The sequence below is a fragment of the Ochotona curzoniae genome, unplaced genomic scaffold (genome assembly GCF_017591425.1).
Source record: "Ochotona curzoniae isolate NIBS_2020 unplaced genomic scaffold, NIBS_Ocur_1.0 scaffold_2476, whole genome shotgun sequence".
Classification (NCBI taxonomy): Eukaryota; Metazoa; Chordata; class Mammalia; order Lagomorpha; family Ochotonidae; genus Ochotona; species Ochotona curzoniae.
Window position 1 is genome coordinate 3,707,778 of NW_024467095.1, and position 17,401 is coordinate 3,725,178.

General features: G+C 38.8%; 1 protein-coding gene across 1 annotated transcript in view; it reads left to right on the forward strand.

The window, feature by feature from the left end:
• The first annotated feature begins 4,694 nt into the window (after positions 1-4,694).
• The window catches only part of SLC13A1 (solute carrier family 13 member 1), a 62,070-nt gene continuing 49,363 nt past the window's right edge, over positions 4,695-17,401 (forward strand). Inside the window, exon 1 of the mRNA XM_041001919.1 lies at positions 4,695-4,874. Within this exon, the coding sequence (XP_040857853.1) occupies positions 4,695-4,874 (180 nt within the window). The remainder of the gene's footprint in view (positions 4,875-17,401) is intronic.

The window sequence follows — 17,401 nt, forward strand, 5'->3', positions numbered from 1 at the left end:
GTTTTGTACTTTGGTTTACATGTTCTGATTTTGTATATTATACCATAAGCTCTTTGCAGGGAGTGATCATGTCTTATTAGTCCTTCAGCACTAATTAAACACTTGGAAAATAAAAAGCCTCATGAAATTACTCATAGATTTCATGCTTATTGTTTTTATTTTATTTTTTTAATGGAAAGAATCACTTTGAATTTTTTTCCTGATCTTTCCTCTCTTTCTCTCCTCTTGTCTTTTTCTATAAATATTCTTTCACTTAAAAAAAAAAGGAGTATTTCCAAAGGAAGTGGGATTTAGAACAGAGTTTTTGTTTTTGTTTTGGAGGCTGGATGGAGAGATAGATGGGTAGATATATTGACATTACAGAAAAAAATCCTACTTTGAAATTTGTAAATTAATTTAGTTGTGAGGGAGGCAGTTTGGATGTTCCTTTAAAAATTAAAAATTAAAACTACCACACGATTCTGTCATTCCCCATCTGGACATACACCCCAAAATATTAAATCACTGTCTTGAGGAACTGCCCTACCATGATTGTTACAGCAGTATTTATAAGAAAAAAAGGTATGACCACCTAAATGTCTACCAACAGATAAATCAATAAAGTATGAAATTTGTATAAAATATATATTATATTTTATATATTTCACACATTTATATACAATATATGTATATATATACATAAACATATACTGTATGTGCGCATATTGTATATACTGTCATATTCTCCAATGTTTAAACAAGGGGAAATTGTTCCATTTGTGATAGCATGAATAAACCTGGAGGACAGTTCACTAAATTAAACAATACAAATACAAGCAGACAAATATCACAGATTCTGATTAAATGTGGAAATAAAATGGTCAAACAGAAGCAGAGAGCTAAACTGCAATTGTCAGAGATTAGGGAAAAGAGATATTGGTTTAGGGATTAAGGTTTTATTTATGCAGGAAAATTAAGTCCTATAGATTTAATGTAAGGGCTATTACTATAATTAACAATAATCTATACAGTACTTTTGAAATTGGCCCAAAAAACTGATCTTAAGTATTTCTACCGCACACACACAGACATGAAATGGTAGCTGCAGCATGATGAATAGATGAATCATTTTAGTTGTAGTGATTATTTCACAATGCATATGTACATCAAAAATTAAGTTGTTTGCTTTCCTATATAAAATATTTATTTTTAATTGTGCTGTAATAAATTTGGAGCAAAAACAAAGATTTGGGAAAAATCATAATTTTGCGTTTTTAAAAACATATTATTCACTTTATATAAATAAATAAAGCTGATATAAAATAGAAAGGAAAATGCTTCTATGAATTATGATGTGCAAGTTTTTGTGCCAAAGGTGTGTTTTATCTCCCTTGGGGATATACCTATGGGTTGGATTGCTGGGTCATTTGGTAAGTATATGATTAACCTTAAAAGAATGACAGAACCATTTTTCAGAGAGATTACACAATTTTTATTCCCTACCAGCAATGCACAAGGATTCTATTTTTCCACATTATTGCCAGCACCTGTTGCAGTCTTTTTTACTGTATCTACCATACAGTGTTAAGGAGTGGTATCTTATTATGGCTTTTATTTGCCTTTCTCTCATAGCTAATGATCTTGAAACTCTTTAAATGCTTATGGGTTACTTGTGTTTATTTCATTATTTTTAAAATATTTATTTATTTTAAAGGTAGAGCAATAGAGAAGGATTGGGGAGAGAGAGGTGGAGAGAGAGATCTTTCACCTACTCGTTCACTTCTCAAACGGCCACAACAGCCAGGTCATGGCCAGGCTGAAATCTGGGACCAGGAGATTCTTCCAGCTTCCTATGAGAGTTCAGGGCCTGAGGACTTGGCTCACTCTTCTGTTCCTTTCCTAGATGTGTTAGTAAAGAGTTACATTGGAAGTGGAGCACCTGGGACTTGAACTGGTGCCCATACAAGATGCTGCTTTATAGATGCCATCTTTATGCACTATGCCTGTTCCTCAACTTCCTTTCTTTGTTACTACACAATTGTCCCAACACTATGTGTTAAAAAGACTATAATTTTCCTTCTCTGAATGTACATACTATGTCTTTGCTTCTCTTGCCAAAGTAATTTTACTTTTCCCCCTAAGTAAATCTAGTTTATTTATTTACTTATTTATTTATTGCTTATATGTTAGTCCACTAGCTGTGCTTTGACCCTGATTAAAAATGTACATTCCCATATAATTAGTGAAAACTTGTGACAATGAAACCAATTCTGGAAATAAGTTAAACTCAGTATCTTCCAGGACAAGCAATTACAACAAGCCAGTGGCTTTTCAGAAGAAGAACACGTTTGTGTAAAAATCATTTTAAAGTTTCTTTATGTAGAATGGATTGTCTGTGGTCTTATCAGTGAATTATGCTAAAAATTGTTTTATACAACCAATTCCTTGATTAGCTTTTGGTAGTGCTTTGAGTATTTTTACTAGTATTTGTTTTCATTTTTACAAGAATCACATTCTCAGAGTAGACATTTCCCAATATGTTTCATAGTTCTACAGCTAGAACAAATTTTTTAATGCATCCCCTGAAACAAAAGATTCTTTTACTATGTATCAGACTAAAAATCAAAACATAAGAGCTGAAAGATACGTGGGCTCACATAATGTAAACCTTTGATTTTCAAAGGCAGAATAGTGAACTCCCCAAAGGTAAGGTTGTTTATCTGGAAGATGTTCACGCATTAGTAACCTCATAATGAGGAAAGATGGTAGGGGACGAGAGCAAAACTTGACAAATTTGTATAATGGAAAGAAATTTCAAATTTGGATTAACTACTGAGGTACAATACATATTTAAAGAAATTGTATTCTTAAGTAAACAATTGGATTGCTTCTTCAGTACAAAAGAATAGATTGCTCTAACAGCACTCCTAATTATTTACTAGCTAAGCCGAGAGAAACGAGGCAGCGGGATTGAGATGAAAACTGTCAGTCAAGGGTGCCTTACAATAATAGCTAAAATTTAAGTAAAGATCTTATGGCCGTGGGAAATGGAGAAGAGCAGATAAGTGCCATGAGTGTTTGAGACAGGTAGAGAATCTTAAAGTTAAGAGGGTCAAAATTAAATCAATAGTACAATAAGACAAATTGTATTAAATCTCAAATACATGCTAATCTTTGGGGGAAGACGTGCCAATATTGATCACATTTTTCTTAAAAGGAAGCCCAAAGTCCATCAATGTGACTTAGAGTTCTTAGCAAGCTGGGCTGTTGACTGTAAGTATTGCAAGCCTTTATTCAGTTTCTCCAAGTACAACTGAAGTGTGTCAATGCAAAGCATTATTATCTCAAAGCATTATTACACTTACTTCCTGATGGATTGAGGTATAGCAGTGCAAATTAAGCAGATAGGATGAGCATAATGACCACAGAGACACAGGGACACTCAAAGGCACAGCAAGAAAGGGCTGAAATGTGGGTTTGCATGTAAAGTCCTCTCAGTTTCAGTTGTCATTGTCATTTGAGGTACTTCAGCATTGAACTTCACAGAAATTTTTTTTTGCATATTTTTAAATAACGGACACAGCATTAATTTCCTACTTTATTTTGAACTGTATTTTTTCTTGTAGAAGGCAGTCGAGTCAAACTGCTGGCCATGAGCAAAACAACTTCTATAGAGAGGTGAGGAAGTGTTTAAACAGAAGGTTGAGTCATCCATCCTTAGAGGGGATTCAAGAATAAAGTGAGAAAGAAAGATCTCTTCAGCATGAATGTTTTATGGGGATCTAGAATATAGTTCCCAATGGTCGTGTAATACCAAAAACAAAAATATCCAGAGTATCCCATTAGGCCAAGACTCTTGCCACTGGAACTTGTGGCTATGTGTGTTAGGGCTAGGGACCGTGAAAAGAGAGTGTATGTAACAGAGCTGTCAGAATGCATTGCCTGCCGACAGTACTTCTCTTGTTTTCTCTGGGAGTTCTTGACTGCATGCTAGCTCTGTTCCCCCGGCGAGGCTCAGTGTCTTACTCACATTAATTCACTACAAGATATATTTTTGTTATAGTCCGTTTCATTTTCCTTCTTCCTTTTAAAATCCCCACAAGTCAAACTTCTCCTGTTCACCACAACTTACTCAGCCAGAGCCAAAAGTGGAAATTAAGCTGTGTCCTCACGGCCTGCTAATTAATGTTGCTTAGCTGCAATACAATGCAAGTTGAGAAGAACTATTGTTCTGAAAATAGACCTGCTTGAACCTATGGCAAAAATGAAAGTCAAATGGACTTTTCAGAGTGAAACTAGCCTGTTTCTTCTTAAGGTTGTGAGGCACACATTTCCTTCCTGTAAACCTTGAATTTACTTGGTAAGAAGCTGTTTTGAACTCTAGATTCCACATTATAAAAGAACCAGGGTGGTGAAGAATGGGGAATGCTGTCGCTATGCCAACGAAAAGGTGCCGCAAGAAGGTAACCTGGCCAAGTTCCTTTATTTATGCTAATAACATATTGTGAAATATCCCACATTAGATAAAGAATAATTTCTGAAAAGGACGGGTCAGCTTGACAGAGAGCCAGATGGTGCCAAGTTCCTCCATTAGGAACTATGTTAAAGCTTTGCTCCATTATCATCAGGGAAAGGCATTATTCCAGGGGATCATATTTTCTGAGAGAAAAAAACGCACGTATTTAGCTGTGAGCAGTGGTGGATCTATCTGCAGAATGGAGATGACCAGAGGAAACGCCTGCGTGGTCAGTGTCTTGAATCTCCCTTGCAATCCTGTGAATGAGTTTCAGACTGTGACCCATTCCCTGGAGGAGGCATGCCTGAATCAGCTGGGGCACACAAAAGTGCTGTGGGACGGGGGTCTGTTTCCCAGCTTGCACCTCTCAGAGGCCGAGGTGCCGTACCTTCTCAGAGCACCTCATTGCTGCCTAGGACTGGCTTGACAGATGTCACGCATGTAGGAGTCCAGGGTTCACCTCTGAAAGCCCTTATCAGTTTTCACAAGGACTTTAATACCATCACACACATCAAGACTCCTAAGAAATGACTGTGTCACAAGCTTTGTGGGCAAGGGCATGGGGAGAAGCAAGAAGAGGAGAAATAAAAGGTGTTCATAAAAATTTAGGGTAGCTTTATGAACTTCCCTCCCTCCCTCCCTCCTTCCCTCCATTCTTCCTTTCTTCCTCCCTTTCTTTCTTCTTTCTTTCCTTCCTTCTTCCACCTCTTCTTCCTTCCCTCCTTTCTTTCTTCCTTTTTTTGTCATGCTTTTGGCCTGCTTTATTTTTTCATGAACCCGAACCCGTTCATCCATTTACATATTTACCACCACTCCCACAACATGAAATGTTCCACTTCATTTGAATAACTTTCTCCCCCAACAGCAAATTGAATTGCAGTAAAATAAGACGCAATATTAAAAGATGAATTTAAGAATACAAAATAGACAAATCCATTTTTTTATAATGCTAAAATTGTTCAAAATAAGCACATCAGACTATAATCTGTAACACTTTTGCTAGGCTATTTTGTGAAAGAATATAAAATGTAGTGTGATAAAAACCATTTTGCCTTTTAGAGTATAATGTTATCTTAAAAAGGAATGGCCTATTATAAACTAAACACTATAACAGATCAATGACATCCCATTAACCCACTTTACTGCTATAAAGAACATTAATTCTCTAAGGGTTACACATGATTAATCGATATTATGATCCAGAAACATTAAGGAGTTATTCACTTAAGTAAGCAAAAATTAATTGTGTTTATCTAAAATCCTAAAACCAGAGACTCCCTTCCCACCCAAGAGAGAAAATGATGACCCTCCATAAATTCTGCATATCTTCCATTTCACTCATCTCTTCAAATAAATGTATTATAAATGTGAATGCTGTTTACTCCCTCATCTAATGGTATGCTAAGGGTTCCAGTCCCTTCTGCTTTACATCCTACCCACTTTTGGATTTTCATCTTTCATCTTCCAGAGATCCCAAGGTCTAAAAGTGTCAAAGCTGAGTGGGGAGGAAATCATTCCTCCTTAGCCCAGAGGAGAGTGTTACCAGCTTTGTCCCGCCTTCTGGGCCAGGTAGTCTTGTAGCTGCTGTTTTCACTAGACATTTCAGAATTTGCTCCACTGCTCGGATCACAGGTTCATGTCCTCGCATGTTAATACTTATTCAGTCAGTCATTTACTTTCACGGCGCTGGAAAATGGTTACTGAAGTAGTGGTTAATAATAAACAATGCCAACTTAAGTGTTCAGAGATTTGTCTATGAAGCTACATCCTAGGGTAGATTTTCTTATCCCATATAATTGTTGTAACTTTTTCTAAAATTGATATAGTGAATCAGCAGGGAACTAGAAATTTCACTGTGTATATTATTTATATATTTTTGCTTTCATGAGCAGGATTCATATTTTTAAAGCATTAGAGAGGCGAGAATGAAGAAATTGACAGAATTAAGAAGTACCAAGATAAATGACTACTAGATGTTAGATGGGAGGAAAAAAAAAATCTCTGTTTTAGCAGTATGTGAGAATGGTTTGCAGCTCAGTTCATATATGGCATCCAGAGTATCCCCTTCAAAATACAAGCCTCAAAGCAATGGGATTTAGGAAGGCAAGCAAAACACATACACACACACACATTCACATGTAGGAAGATATAGAGAGAGAGGCACTGTGGTGGATTTCAGAAACAGGGCTGTTTAAGGCTGAAAATCAAGTGAAATACAGACTTTTAGTGTAGCACTTAATACTGTTGGCAATGTCCTCACCTCCTTTGGGAGTGCTTGGGTTCAGCTCATTGTTCCACCTCAAGGCTTCAGGTTTCTTCTCAAATATATCCTGGGACAGATCAGGTACTTGGGGTTCTGACACCCACATGAAAGACCTAGACTGAATTCCACAATCCTCGTGCCATGTGACTCAGCCCAAGTTGTTGCGGGTTATCTGAGCCAGTAAACATTAGATTCCTGCCCCCTCATTTTTTAAAACAACTCTTTGAAAATGTAGCCATTTAAAAAACAAGTAACTGAAAAACTGTCTTATTTTCTTTGACCAACAGTCTCAGTTTCTCATTTATGTTGATCTGGCCTAGTTGGCATGCACTTTGAACTTTAAAAATAAAAATAGAAACACACAGCTGAAGCAAATGCTTTTTTTTTTTTCAAAGAAAATGCACTGACACAGCTGGCTGTTTTCCCCAACAGCAAAAGTATTTTGGCTAATGCTGTTTTTTTTTTTCCTTTCTTAAAAAAAATTTTTTTAAATACTTGTTTGAAAGGCAAAGTTAGAGAGAGGGAAATGCAGAGAGAAATAGAGAGATCTTCCACCTGCTGGTTCAGTCTCCAAATGGCCTTAACGGTTGGCAGTGGGCCAAGTAGAAGCCAGGAGCCAGAAGTTTCTTCTGGCTCTCCCTTGTGGGTACAAGGCCGACCCCTGGGGCCAAGTTCTGCAGCTTTCTTAGGCATATTGGCTGAGACAGCATAAGCAGAACAGGTATTCTGAAAGTGGAACAGCTGGAACCTGAATGAGTACCTACCAAACTGGCATCAATATGTGATGCTGGAACTGCAAGCCTGCAGCTCAACCTGCTGTGCCATAGTGCCCGCCCTAGTTGCTTTTTCTTTTACCTCTGTTAAAAAGGTGCACAGGGGCCCGTGTTGTAGCATGGTGGGTAGAGCTGCTGTCCATAAGCAGACTATCCCAATGAATGGTCTGCGGAAAGCTGAGGAGGATGCTCCAAGTGTTGCAGCCTTGGATGAAGCTTCAGCATGGCTCAGTCTTGGCAATTAAGGCCATCTAGTGAATAAGGATGGAAGAACATTCTCCTCTCTCTGTTTTTCTCTCTCTCTCAAATAAATATTTTTAAAGTGTGAACTGAATGTATACGTTTTCTCATTGAGCATATTTCACATTGACAAGCTATATCTCTTTCCATGCCAAATATAAATTCTTCACTTGTCCACGATTCCATTTTCCAAAATTTCCACTACCCTGAGACCATCACAATTTGGAAACATGAAGTGGAAAATACTAGAAATAATTCTTTAGTTTTAAATTGTGTGCCATTTTGAATAGTGAGATGAAATCTTAAATGAGAGTCCTCCAGCCAGCCTGCAACAGGTTATGTTGATTACCAGCTTAATTGCTGTTGTTGCAACATCTATGTTCAAGCAACTCTTATTTTATTTACTTAATAATGCCAAAGTGCAAAAGTGGTATACTGCTGAGCATATTACTTATACTATTATCATTGTTCTACTTTGTTTTGTTTTCTTGTTAAACTCTTAACTGTGCCTATTTTGCAAATTAAACCTTATCATAGGAATGTGGATATAGGTAAACACGCAGCAGGTTCGGTAGTGTCCGGTTTCAGGCAAACACTAGTGATTATGTATGCTACAAAAATAAGGAAGACTACTGCAATCAACTGACAGACTGCTCTTGAAAATCATACTGCACAAGCCACAAGCCTAATTGGTCCCCATCCAGAGGTGAAGATGAGAGAAGCTATTCACTGAGCACTGACTTGTACCAGAACTAGGGACATGAAGGATGCAAGAGAAGTAAGGTAGTATCTTCTATAGTTGAAGATTTAATGATCTATTTGAAGATTTAAGATTTACATGTATAATTAAAACAGTACATAAGGTAAGTCAGTTTACCAGTTAGTGAGTCAATGATTCTTAAATGTTAGTATGCATAGATTATGCAGGGAACCGACTAAGCACAGAGAAACATAAACTACATTTCGATCCAATGGTATAGGAAACCTGCATTTTTCTAAGTATCCCAGATTGCTTGGCTCTAGCTGGTCCAAGGAGTACTCAAGGTGGGGTGGTGACAAAGCCAAAGAGCAGGCAATTGGTCGAAGACTGGAATTCTCAGGATAGACTTAGAGAGGGCAGCGAACTTGAGATGAGCCTGTCAGGTCAGACTTCAAGAATGAGTGAAATTTAAAGACAGGGAAGATTAACGCATTCCTGGAAAGGGAAAGGCTGGAAGAAAAGCAAAGTTGGTTGAGTGAATGTGGTATACGCTAATCAGAAAACAGGCCTGAGATGGCTGCATCAAATCCAGCATCCTTTTCCCGCGTGTCGATTATTTACACAACCCAAGTGTCTTGGACTACCCGATTGCTTTAACACAGGCAAACTTTCACATGAGCTCGTACCTCGGTTTGATATATTTGATGTCTATATAAAGTTCAATGACAAACCCCAGAGCTACAATCCTTTAGCTAACCAAACCATCAGCATATATCAAAATATGGACTTGATAATTAATCGTTAGTGTCAAATGAACAGTTATAGATACATTACCTTAAGAACCAGAAGTAACTGGATTCAAATAATTGTTATAAAACTTAATTCCTAGGGGGTCCAGCATGGTAGCCTAGTGGCTAAAGTCCTCCCCTTGAACACACCAGGATCCCATATGGGCACTGGTTCTCATCCAGCTTCCTGCTAGTGGCTTGGGAAAGCAGTCGAGGATGGTCCAAAGCCTTGGGACCCTGTACTGGCATGGGAGACCTAGAAGAAGCTCCTGGCTCCTGGCTTCGAATATGCTCACTCTCAGCCATTGTGGTCACCTGGGGAGTGAATCAACAGACAGAAGATCTTCCTCTCTGTCTCTCCTTCTCTCTATATATTTGAGTTTGCAATAAAAATAAATAAATATTTAAAAAACCCTTAATTCATGGCATATTTTAAATGGCCTATTTAAATTTCAGTTTCCAACCTATAACATTTCAACAGAATACAATCATACCTCTGAATCCAGTGGTAACTGGTCCCAGGAATTCCTGTACATGTTGAAATGTGCAGATACTTCAGTTTTTATATGAAAGTACTTCAAAATGTCATATAAAAATGGAATTAAGTTTACCTTAGTACAAGGAAAAAACTGGCAATATATGTGTATTCTTTTCACAATTCACCTTTTCCATGAACTTTCTGAGAATTTTCTCCATTCAGGGTACTTGATGGAATGTGAAGATGTGGACCACTGGGTACAGAGCACTGTTTACCCACATATGTGCTTTGTATCAAGTTTATAAGCGAAACGGTCAATGTAAACTCCTCTGCAATAGTAAGCAACAAGGAACAGCTAAACAATATTTTTGTGTGTTTATTAAAACATATTTTAAATGATATGCCCCTAATTGTGCAATGGTCTGGTTCTGTTAGAGAAAACTTTCCACAAATGTATTAACAGAGATTTATGTGTTTTTTGTGCAAAGAGGTAAAATTTGAAATTCATTGACTAATTTGTCTTAGACATGGGTAAGGATGGTGATGTGAAGTGCTTCAAAGGACGCCTGTGATTTTTTTGATTTTCCCAAAGTCTCTAAGAGCTTCATTCCCAGAGGACGTGCCCAGTCTTTCAGCTGGTACCAGTCATCTACACTGTGCGTGACTTATGGTCTCAGATCTTCTGTGACAATGGGGAAAAAATTGCAGAGACACAGGAGATTGGCCCGACATAAAGAGAGGGTGGAGCCATTTGTATTTTGGGGTCTCCATGGAAGCCTGAAGGGGCAGGATCCTTGGGCCACAACAAGAGAGACTTGGAGGACATCATCAGGAGAGAATCAGGCAGCCTGGGAGAGCAAGCGGGGTCCGGGATGGTGCCACCGTGAAATGTCAGTGCTTCCAGGCACAAAGTCTGGCTGAAGTGCCCTGTGCTCTACACCTATAGGCTTCATTTCTATAAACTGTCACATAAATGCCTTTTTAGTTTCTGGTTTTATCTCACCAAGTAAAATCCTCTAAGATGAGAAAGTGAGGCTCAAATGATCTCACCAGGGGGCCTAAGAAAATTGGAGAACAGAATGACTTTCTCAGAAAGTAGTCTGAAAAGAAAAATTGCAATGAACTGTACAGTCTTAGAAAAAAAGTGACAACTGGCTTGTGAATGTCAGTTCCCTTTATGTGTTTTTTAACCCTTTTTATTAGTATTATCTATTATCACAGTACTCCTATTAAATTTATAATGATTCTCACTTAAGAAATTCAAAATACAATATGGCTATTTGTTTTGAAAGCTCTTTTTTCTGTAATTGTTCTGATTCATATAAGTCATTATGATACATCTTTACAAATACAGGGTTTTTTTTTTTTCCTTAGAAAAAGTGCTTTCCCAGTTACATTAATACAAGTGAGTGTTGCTGAAAGAATTATTTTCCTTGGCAGGAAAAGAAAGTTAACTTGCATCCATATGAATTAGAAATAATATCTAGCTGCTAACTACAGATTACATAAGAGTGAGATAAACTGACTATAAATTATAGAAGGGCTGGGAATTGATCTTCGTGTGTAATAGGCACCTAGGGGAGATTTTTTTAGATGATTCACTATCAAGCAAATGAGGAACAAATCAGTTTCAAGATACACCCTCCATATCACAACCACAGCAGTTTCCAGTTGTGCTCACATATGTATGCGTACACACACACACACACACAAGCCTGCTGAAGGGCCCTAATGACTCACCTCTGTGCAAACTCCCTAATGATTGCACCGTCAGTGTCAGCATGATAGTATCAACTCAAGCCAGCAAAGGTCTTACAGAGAAAGGCTTACGTAAGCCTGTACTGTTGCTTTAGGTTTCCTTTCAGAAATGGCAATAGAGTTTGTTTTGTTATTTGCTTCCAAACAGAGAAAATCTACCTCGTTATATTATCTGAGTTTAAGAAATGCAAGACTATCTCATTATATTACCTGAGTTCAAGAAATATACATATGGAGATATATATCAAGACCAAAAAAATAAAACCCACTTCCTCACACTGTCATATGCTAAAATATTCTATTCTATTCAATTTTCACACTGAATATATCTTTCTTTGGAATGGATGTTGGGGTGATCTGTGGAGACTTGGCCTAGCCTCTACCACAGTGGGATCAGCACTCTTTCTAGAAACTCTGTAATTCAGGAAGTCTCTAAAGGGTGGAGGGGCACCTGCAAACTCAGCCAACTTCACTGTCTCGCATCTCCTAGACTTATCCAGTCTGTAATCCAGGTAATGAGAACAAAATAAGCAGACAAGAGCAATCTTACTTTTTATAAACCGCATGATTAAATAGGCTTTGATTTTCCACAACCATTCTTGAGCTTATCTCTCCACTTTCATTGTGATAGTAAAGCAATAAAAAATCAGATTTAATTTTAACTAATGTTGGTCAATCTGGGGAAGTGAGTGAAGATGATGGGCTGGAAAAATATTAATCTGGGTTGGTTATTTAACATCAGCCTTATTTTGAGAAGGACACGATCAAAGACACTGGCTCTGGACCATGAAACTCCTCAGTCACATTTGGCCGTACCGCCGGCTACTCCTCGTAGTTTTAACTGTGCTGGGCTTACTGCCACTTCCTCTCGTCCTCCGCAACAAGGTGGGTGAACCAGTGGCCTGGGCTGGTGGATTTCACGATTTATTCTGAATGCCCTATATTTCTGCCCTTCAGTAGCCTGGCTCAGAACTGACCTGGTGGCAATACTTGGTTTGAAGACAGGAGGGCTCTGTTGTCATTTGCCTTTTTTCTCTTGGTTTACTTGTTAGTGTTGGTTGAATCTCAGTATGATTAACTCAGTGGATCGATTAGAATATTCAATCAAAATTGCTCCCTGTCTCTCACTTGATGAGAAGAGGAGAAAAGAAGTGTTGCTCTTGCAAATTACCAACCTTAACTGTGTATCTGCAGTTGGCCCAGCCCCTTCCCCTGAAAATAGGCAGCAACATGACAGAGGTGGGAAGAAGGCAGAGGAACAGCAGGGAGTCTCAGGACTTAGCACAGACCAATTTCCTTCTCAGCTCTATGGTCTGGTGTGGGTCACAAAGGTTTCTGGAAATTCAGAATCTTTGTGGGATAATAAGACATTGAAAGAAAATGGCTTTTCTTGGATAATCAGAAAATGTAATTACTCATTGTATCATGTGCTGATAATTTTAGATTTTTTTTCATTTTGATATATTTCAGGACATTTTTCCATTTGCCTTTAAGAGCAGTCAGGCTCACAGGTCCAAAATAATAAAGTCCATGTAGTTTTAATCCCTTGGTAAAGTGATTGGAGTCAGCAAACACTTGATGAGCACTTCTCCGCATCAGGCACAAGGGTCAGTGTGTAGCCAAAGGACAGGCCCTGGAGCCAGGCTTTCCCCTTCAGGGTCCAGGTCTGCACCCACAAGCTTCATGACCTGAGCAGATGGCTCACCCACTCTGCCCTTCTGTCTTCTCCCATATAAGATGGAGTGACTGGGGGCTTGTGGTGAGGACTTGGTGGATCAGCACACAAGAAGGACTTAGAGGGAGCAGTGCTTGGCATGTAGACAATGGAGCAGCAAGGGTTTTCATGGGAATGTTGAGTTCACAGCTGGGGCAGATCTCATTGTTCCATGTGTCGAATCCCTTCATTACAGTGGAAGAAGACCTTAGTGATGCTCTCAAAAGCATGTTAGTCAAGATTATGTTAGTCTGATATAAACTCACATTAATCACAAAACAGTGGGCTCCAGCCTGGTTAGGAGTCTTTGCCTGTGCTATGGAAATTGATAGTCGATCATGAAAAGTCCTTTTGAATGATGTCTAGGTCTCCTCCACATGTAAAGCGGCTAGAGAACATCTGTGGGTTGTCTCCTGCCAGGTGCAACCATCCATCGCGAGCACAGCAGACTGATCTGCCTCCCCGCACTGCGTGGCTGGGTGGGAGTAAGTCCTCACCCCTTAGAGTTCAACACTGTGCAGGATTTCTAAGGAGAACAGTAGGACACTCAGTGGTCAGGGCTTCCTTACGTTTTATTTATTTATTTATTTATTTTAAATTCTGGGTGGTTAGTCCTCCTCTCCCCAGCCTGCCACGTTCACCTTAGCTACTTCTGAGGACTCACGTGTACGTCTTTAATCTGCACCAAGTGAGATGTTTAAACCAGAGTTCTCTTTGGAATTTCAGCCTAATCTGGTTTCAGGACTTACTACTTTTCCAGCTCCCAAGATCCAGAGAACATTATGGCTCATTCCTAAATGCCTATGTTTTGAAATATCTAGTCTTATCACAGATTTGTTTTATTATTATCATCTTACCTTTTTTGCTCTTTATTTTATACATTCATTTTGACACTTTATTGTGTATTTTATTATATACAGTTATATGGGCTCAGGGATTTCTCCTCCTCTTCCTGCCAACTGATTTTCCCTATATTATTGCAATAGCATAGTTCTTCAAAAACAATCACAAAGAATGTAGTCACAAGACCATCATTCTGCTGCGACAATTAGATCATGATTATAAACCATCTATGCCATTCCTTCAACATTTAAATATGATGCTTTGATTGTCCTCCATAATTTTCTAAGAAAATGAACATATAAAATTTTTGAAAAAGAAAACAAACAAATAAATAAAAGGCAATTATTATAGCTATGAATTGCAACCATTTTTTTTTTCAAAATACTGTGACAAAAGTATATTAGGCCAATGCAAAACCAGTAGCTTGGTAACAAATTGCTTGATGAACTGCATTGCCTTTTCTTTTATTCTAATCAGCTCACTTGTTAAAACTCTAATGTTAATAGCAGAGGTTTTTCATACTAAAATAATGATACATTTTTTTGTCCACTTTAAATACATGTTTGACCATTCAGTCCACTGATATTAAAAAAAAAAAAAGATTAATCCATCCGTTGTTTATAATGAAGGCAATATACACATTTTTTTCCCCGCAGAATATGGGCCATTGGATGGTGTCACGTTTAAGCAGAGGCTTATTTTGACATTGTTACCAACCTACTGACTGTTAACTTCCTAGGTGCCCCAACTGGAGTGATTTGTGTTTCTAAAAGCACACTGAGCCAGTTGCTTTCTTGCCCCTGTTTCCTTTAACTTATAGAATACTGCTGTCCTTCCCTCATTTGCATTTGTAAAAGCTGCAGGTCATTTTGGATGCTTCAGAAATCCGTAGACCTCTAAACTCAGGCTATACTGCATTCTTCGTCTGTATCCTTAACCTCCTTCATCCTCACCACCTCCCCCTCTCCATTCCTATAGGCATTGCTTATTCAGCCTGGAAATTTTCACACTTTTTCTGAGTTTCCTGCAAGAGCTTGATTTTTAAAGGCCAAACTGGTCCTACTGTGCCCCAATTAAAAAAAAAAATCTTAAAAAACCCCACTTTTTTGATGGTTCTCTTTTGCCCACAGAAGGGCATATATCTAAGCAAAATCTGAGTAGATTCATAGATTCTTAATATTTGGGCATCTATTTGTCCTAACCACTACCCGCAAAGCCCCCAAATCTACAAAGTTACTTCAAGAAGTTTATGCAGGTGGCAAGTGTTTAGCTAATGGTAAGACCCCTGCATCCCACTTCGGAGCACCTGGATATGACATGGAGGTTCCTGTCAATGCACACAGTGCAGAGACTGGGAGAAGAAGGTGTAAGTTTGTGGTAATGGTTCAAGTAACTGGGTTCCTGTGACTCAGGCTGGAGACTCGGATTGGTATCCCAGCAGACAGGACCTGAAACCAAGTTCTGTCTACTTCTATCTGAGTTTCCAGCTAACCCACAGGCTAACAGGCAGTGTTTAAGTTCTTGTCACTTGTATAAGAGACCCAGATGGAGTTGCTGGCTCCTGGTTTCATCCTGATCCAGTCCTATGTGGTCATTTGGGAAGAGAACAAGCAGAAAATTCTCTTTGTCCTGTTGCTATGCTTTTCAAGTAAATAAAAGTTTTAAAATATGATAGGTATTTTTGGTGTGAAAACATTTGAAATCCATGCATGGACTTTCTATCTTTAAGCTTTTTCATGAGCTTCTTGAAAATCCCATCTATGGGTGGATTTCAAAAAATATCAGAACAAACTCTTTCACTTTCCATGAACTTTTCAAAACACTCTTGTACAAACATGCCCAACACCAAAATCCTTAAATAAAATTGATTCTTTGATAGTGCTCACTTTGCCTTATCCTGCTGCTCCTGAATTTGCAATTATAAAACAAACATTCATATGAGATCGCTCTGATTCTGGATTGCAGAGTAACTCAGAAGGCTTTTTAAAAAAATTTGTGTAATGCACAAGCTTTGAGTTTTGGGTTTCTAGTGCATACCAAAATGACTATAATGTCAATGAACTGTATAATTCTTTTTTAAAAAAGGTTTATCTATTTTATTTTATTGGAAAGGTACACACACACACACACACACACACACACACACACACACACACACACACAGAGGAGATATTGAAGGAAAGATCTTCCCCCTACAGATTCACTCCCCAAGTGGCCACAATGGCCAGAGCTAAGCTGATCTGAGCCAGGAGCCAGGAACCTCCTCCGTACTCCCACATGTGCCTAGGGTCCTAAGGCTTTGGGGTATCCTCAACTGCTTTCCCAGACCACAAGTAGGGATCAGGATGGAAAGTGGAGCAGCTGCGACATGACCTGGCACTGATATGGGATTCCAGTGGATGCAAGGCAAGGACTTTAGCGACTAGGCTATCACACTGGGCCCTCTTATTTTTACTTTTATAAAAAAAAATCTACATTTTTCTTGAAAATCAAAAGTGACAAAGAGGAGACAGAGAGATCCAGAGAAAAAGACATCTTCCATACTGTATTTTACTTCCTGGCCTGACAAAAGCTGGCAACCCGGATCTCCCATGTGGATGACAGGATCCCAAGTATTTGCTCATCGTTGCTATTTTCCTAGGTGTATTTGTAGGGAACTAGATCAGAAGCAGGACAGCTAGGCCTTGAAGCAGAAGTGGAATAGGGGATGCCAGTGTCCCCAGTGGCTTACCTCACTGCAACACAACACTCTCTGTCCAAACTTTGAGATTGGGAAGCTTTGCTGCAGCATATTTAGCCTGCTCTGAATTACTGAACATATTCTGAAAAATTTCCTGAGTGAACATGCTGCCCCCTGACTCATTTCCTCCACTGAAAAGTGAGCAAAACTCTCTCCAAGGTTTCACTGTCTCATATTCACCTAACAGGCTTTTCAAGTTTATTTCAAAGTTAGAGCTGGAAGGAGAGAGGCAGCGACGGAGAGAGACAATCTTCATCAGCTGATGGCTCCCCAGACTGCAATGGCTGCCAACAGCTGGGGTTGGGCCAGGGGTTCCCTCTGGGTCTCTCGCTGGGTGCAGGGGTCCCCAGGCCACGGAGTAGGAGTGGAATGCCAGCCGCACCACAATATCAGGCCCCTAAGGTACTTTTTAAAAACACAACCTCCTGTCAAAACACAGGAGGCCGTACAAAACACACAAAACACAGGGGTTTATCAGGTGATTTTGAAGTTATTAATTGATAGACTACACTTTGCACCCTAATAAATGGTCAGGTTGCAAAACTAGATGATTTCTAGGGCTTTTTTTCCATTGCTCAGTGTTGGAGGGAGGTGTGAAATCATACAAGT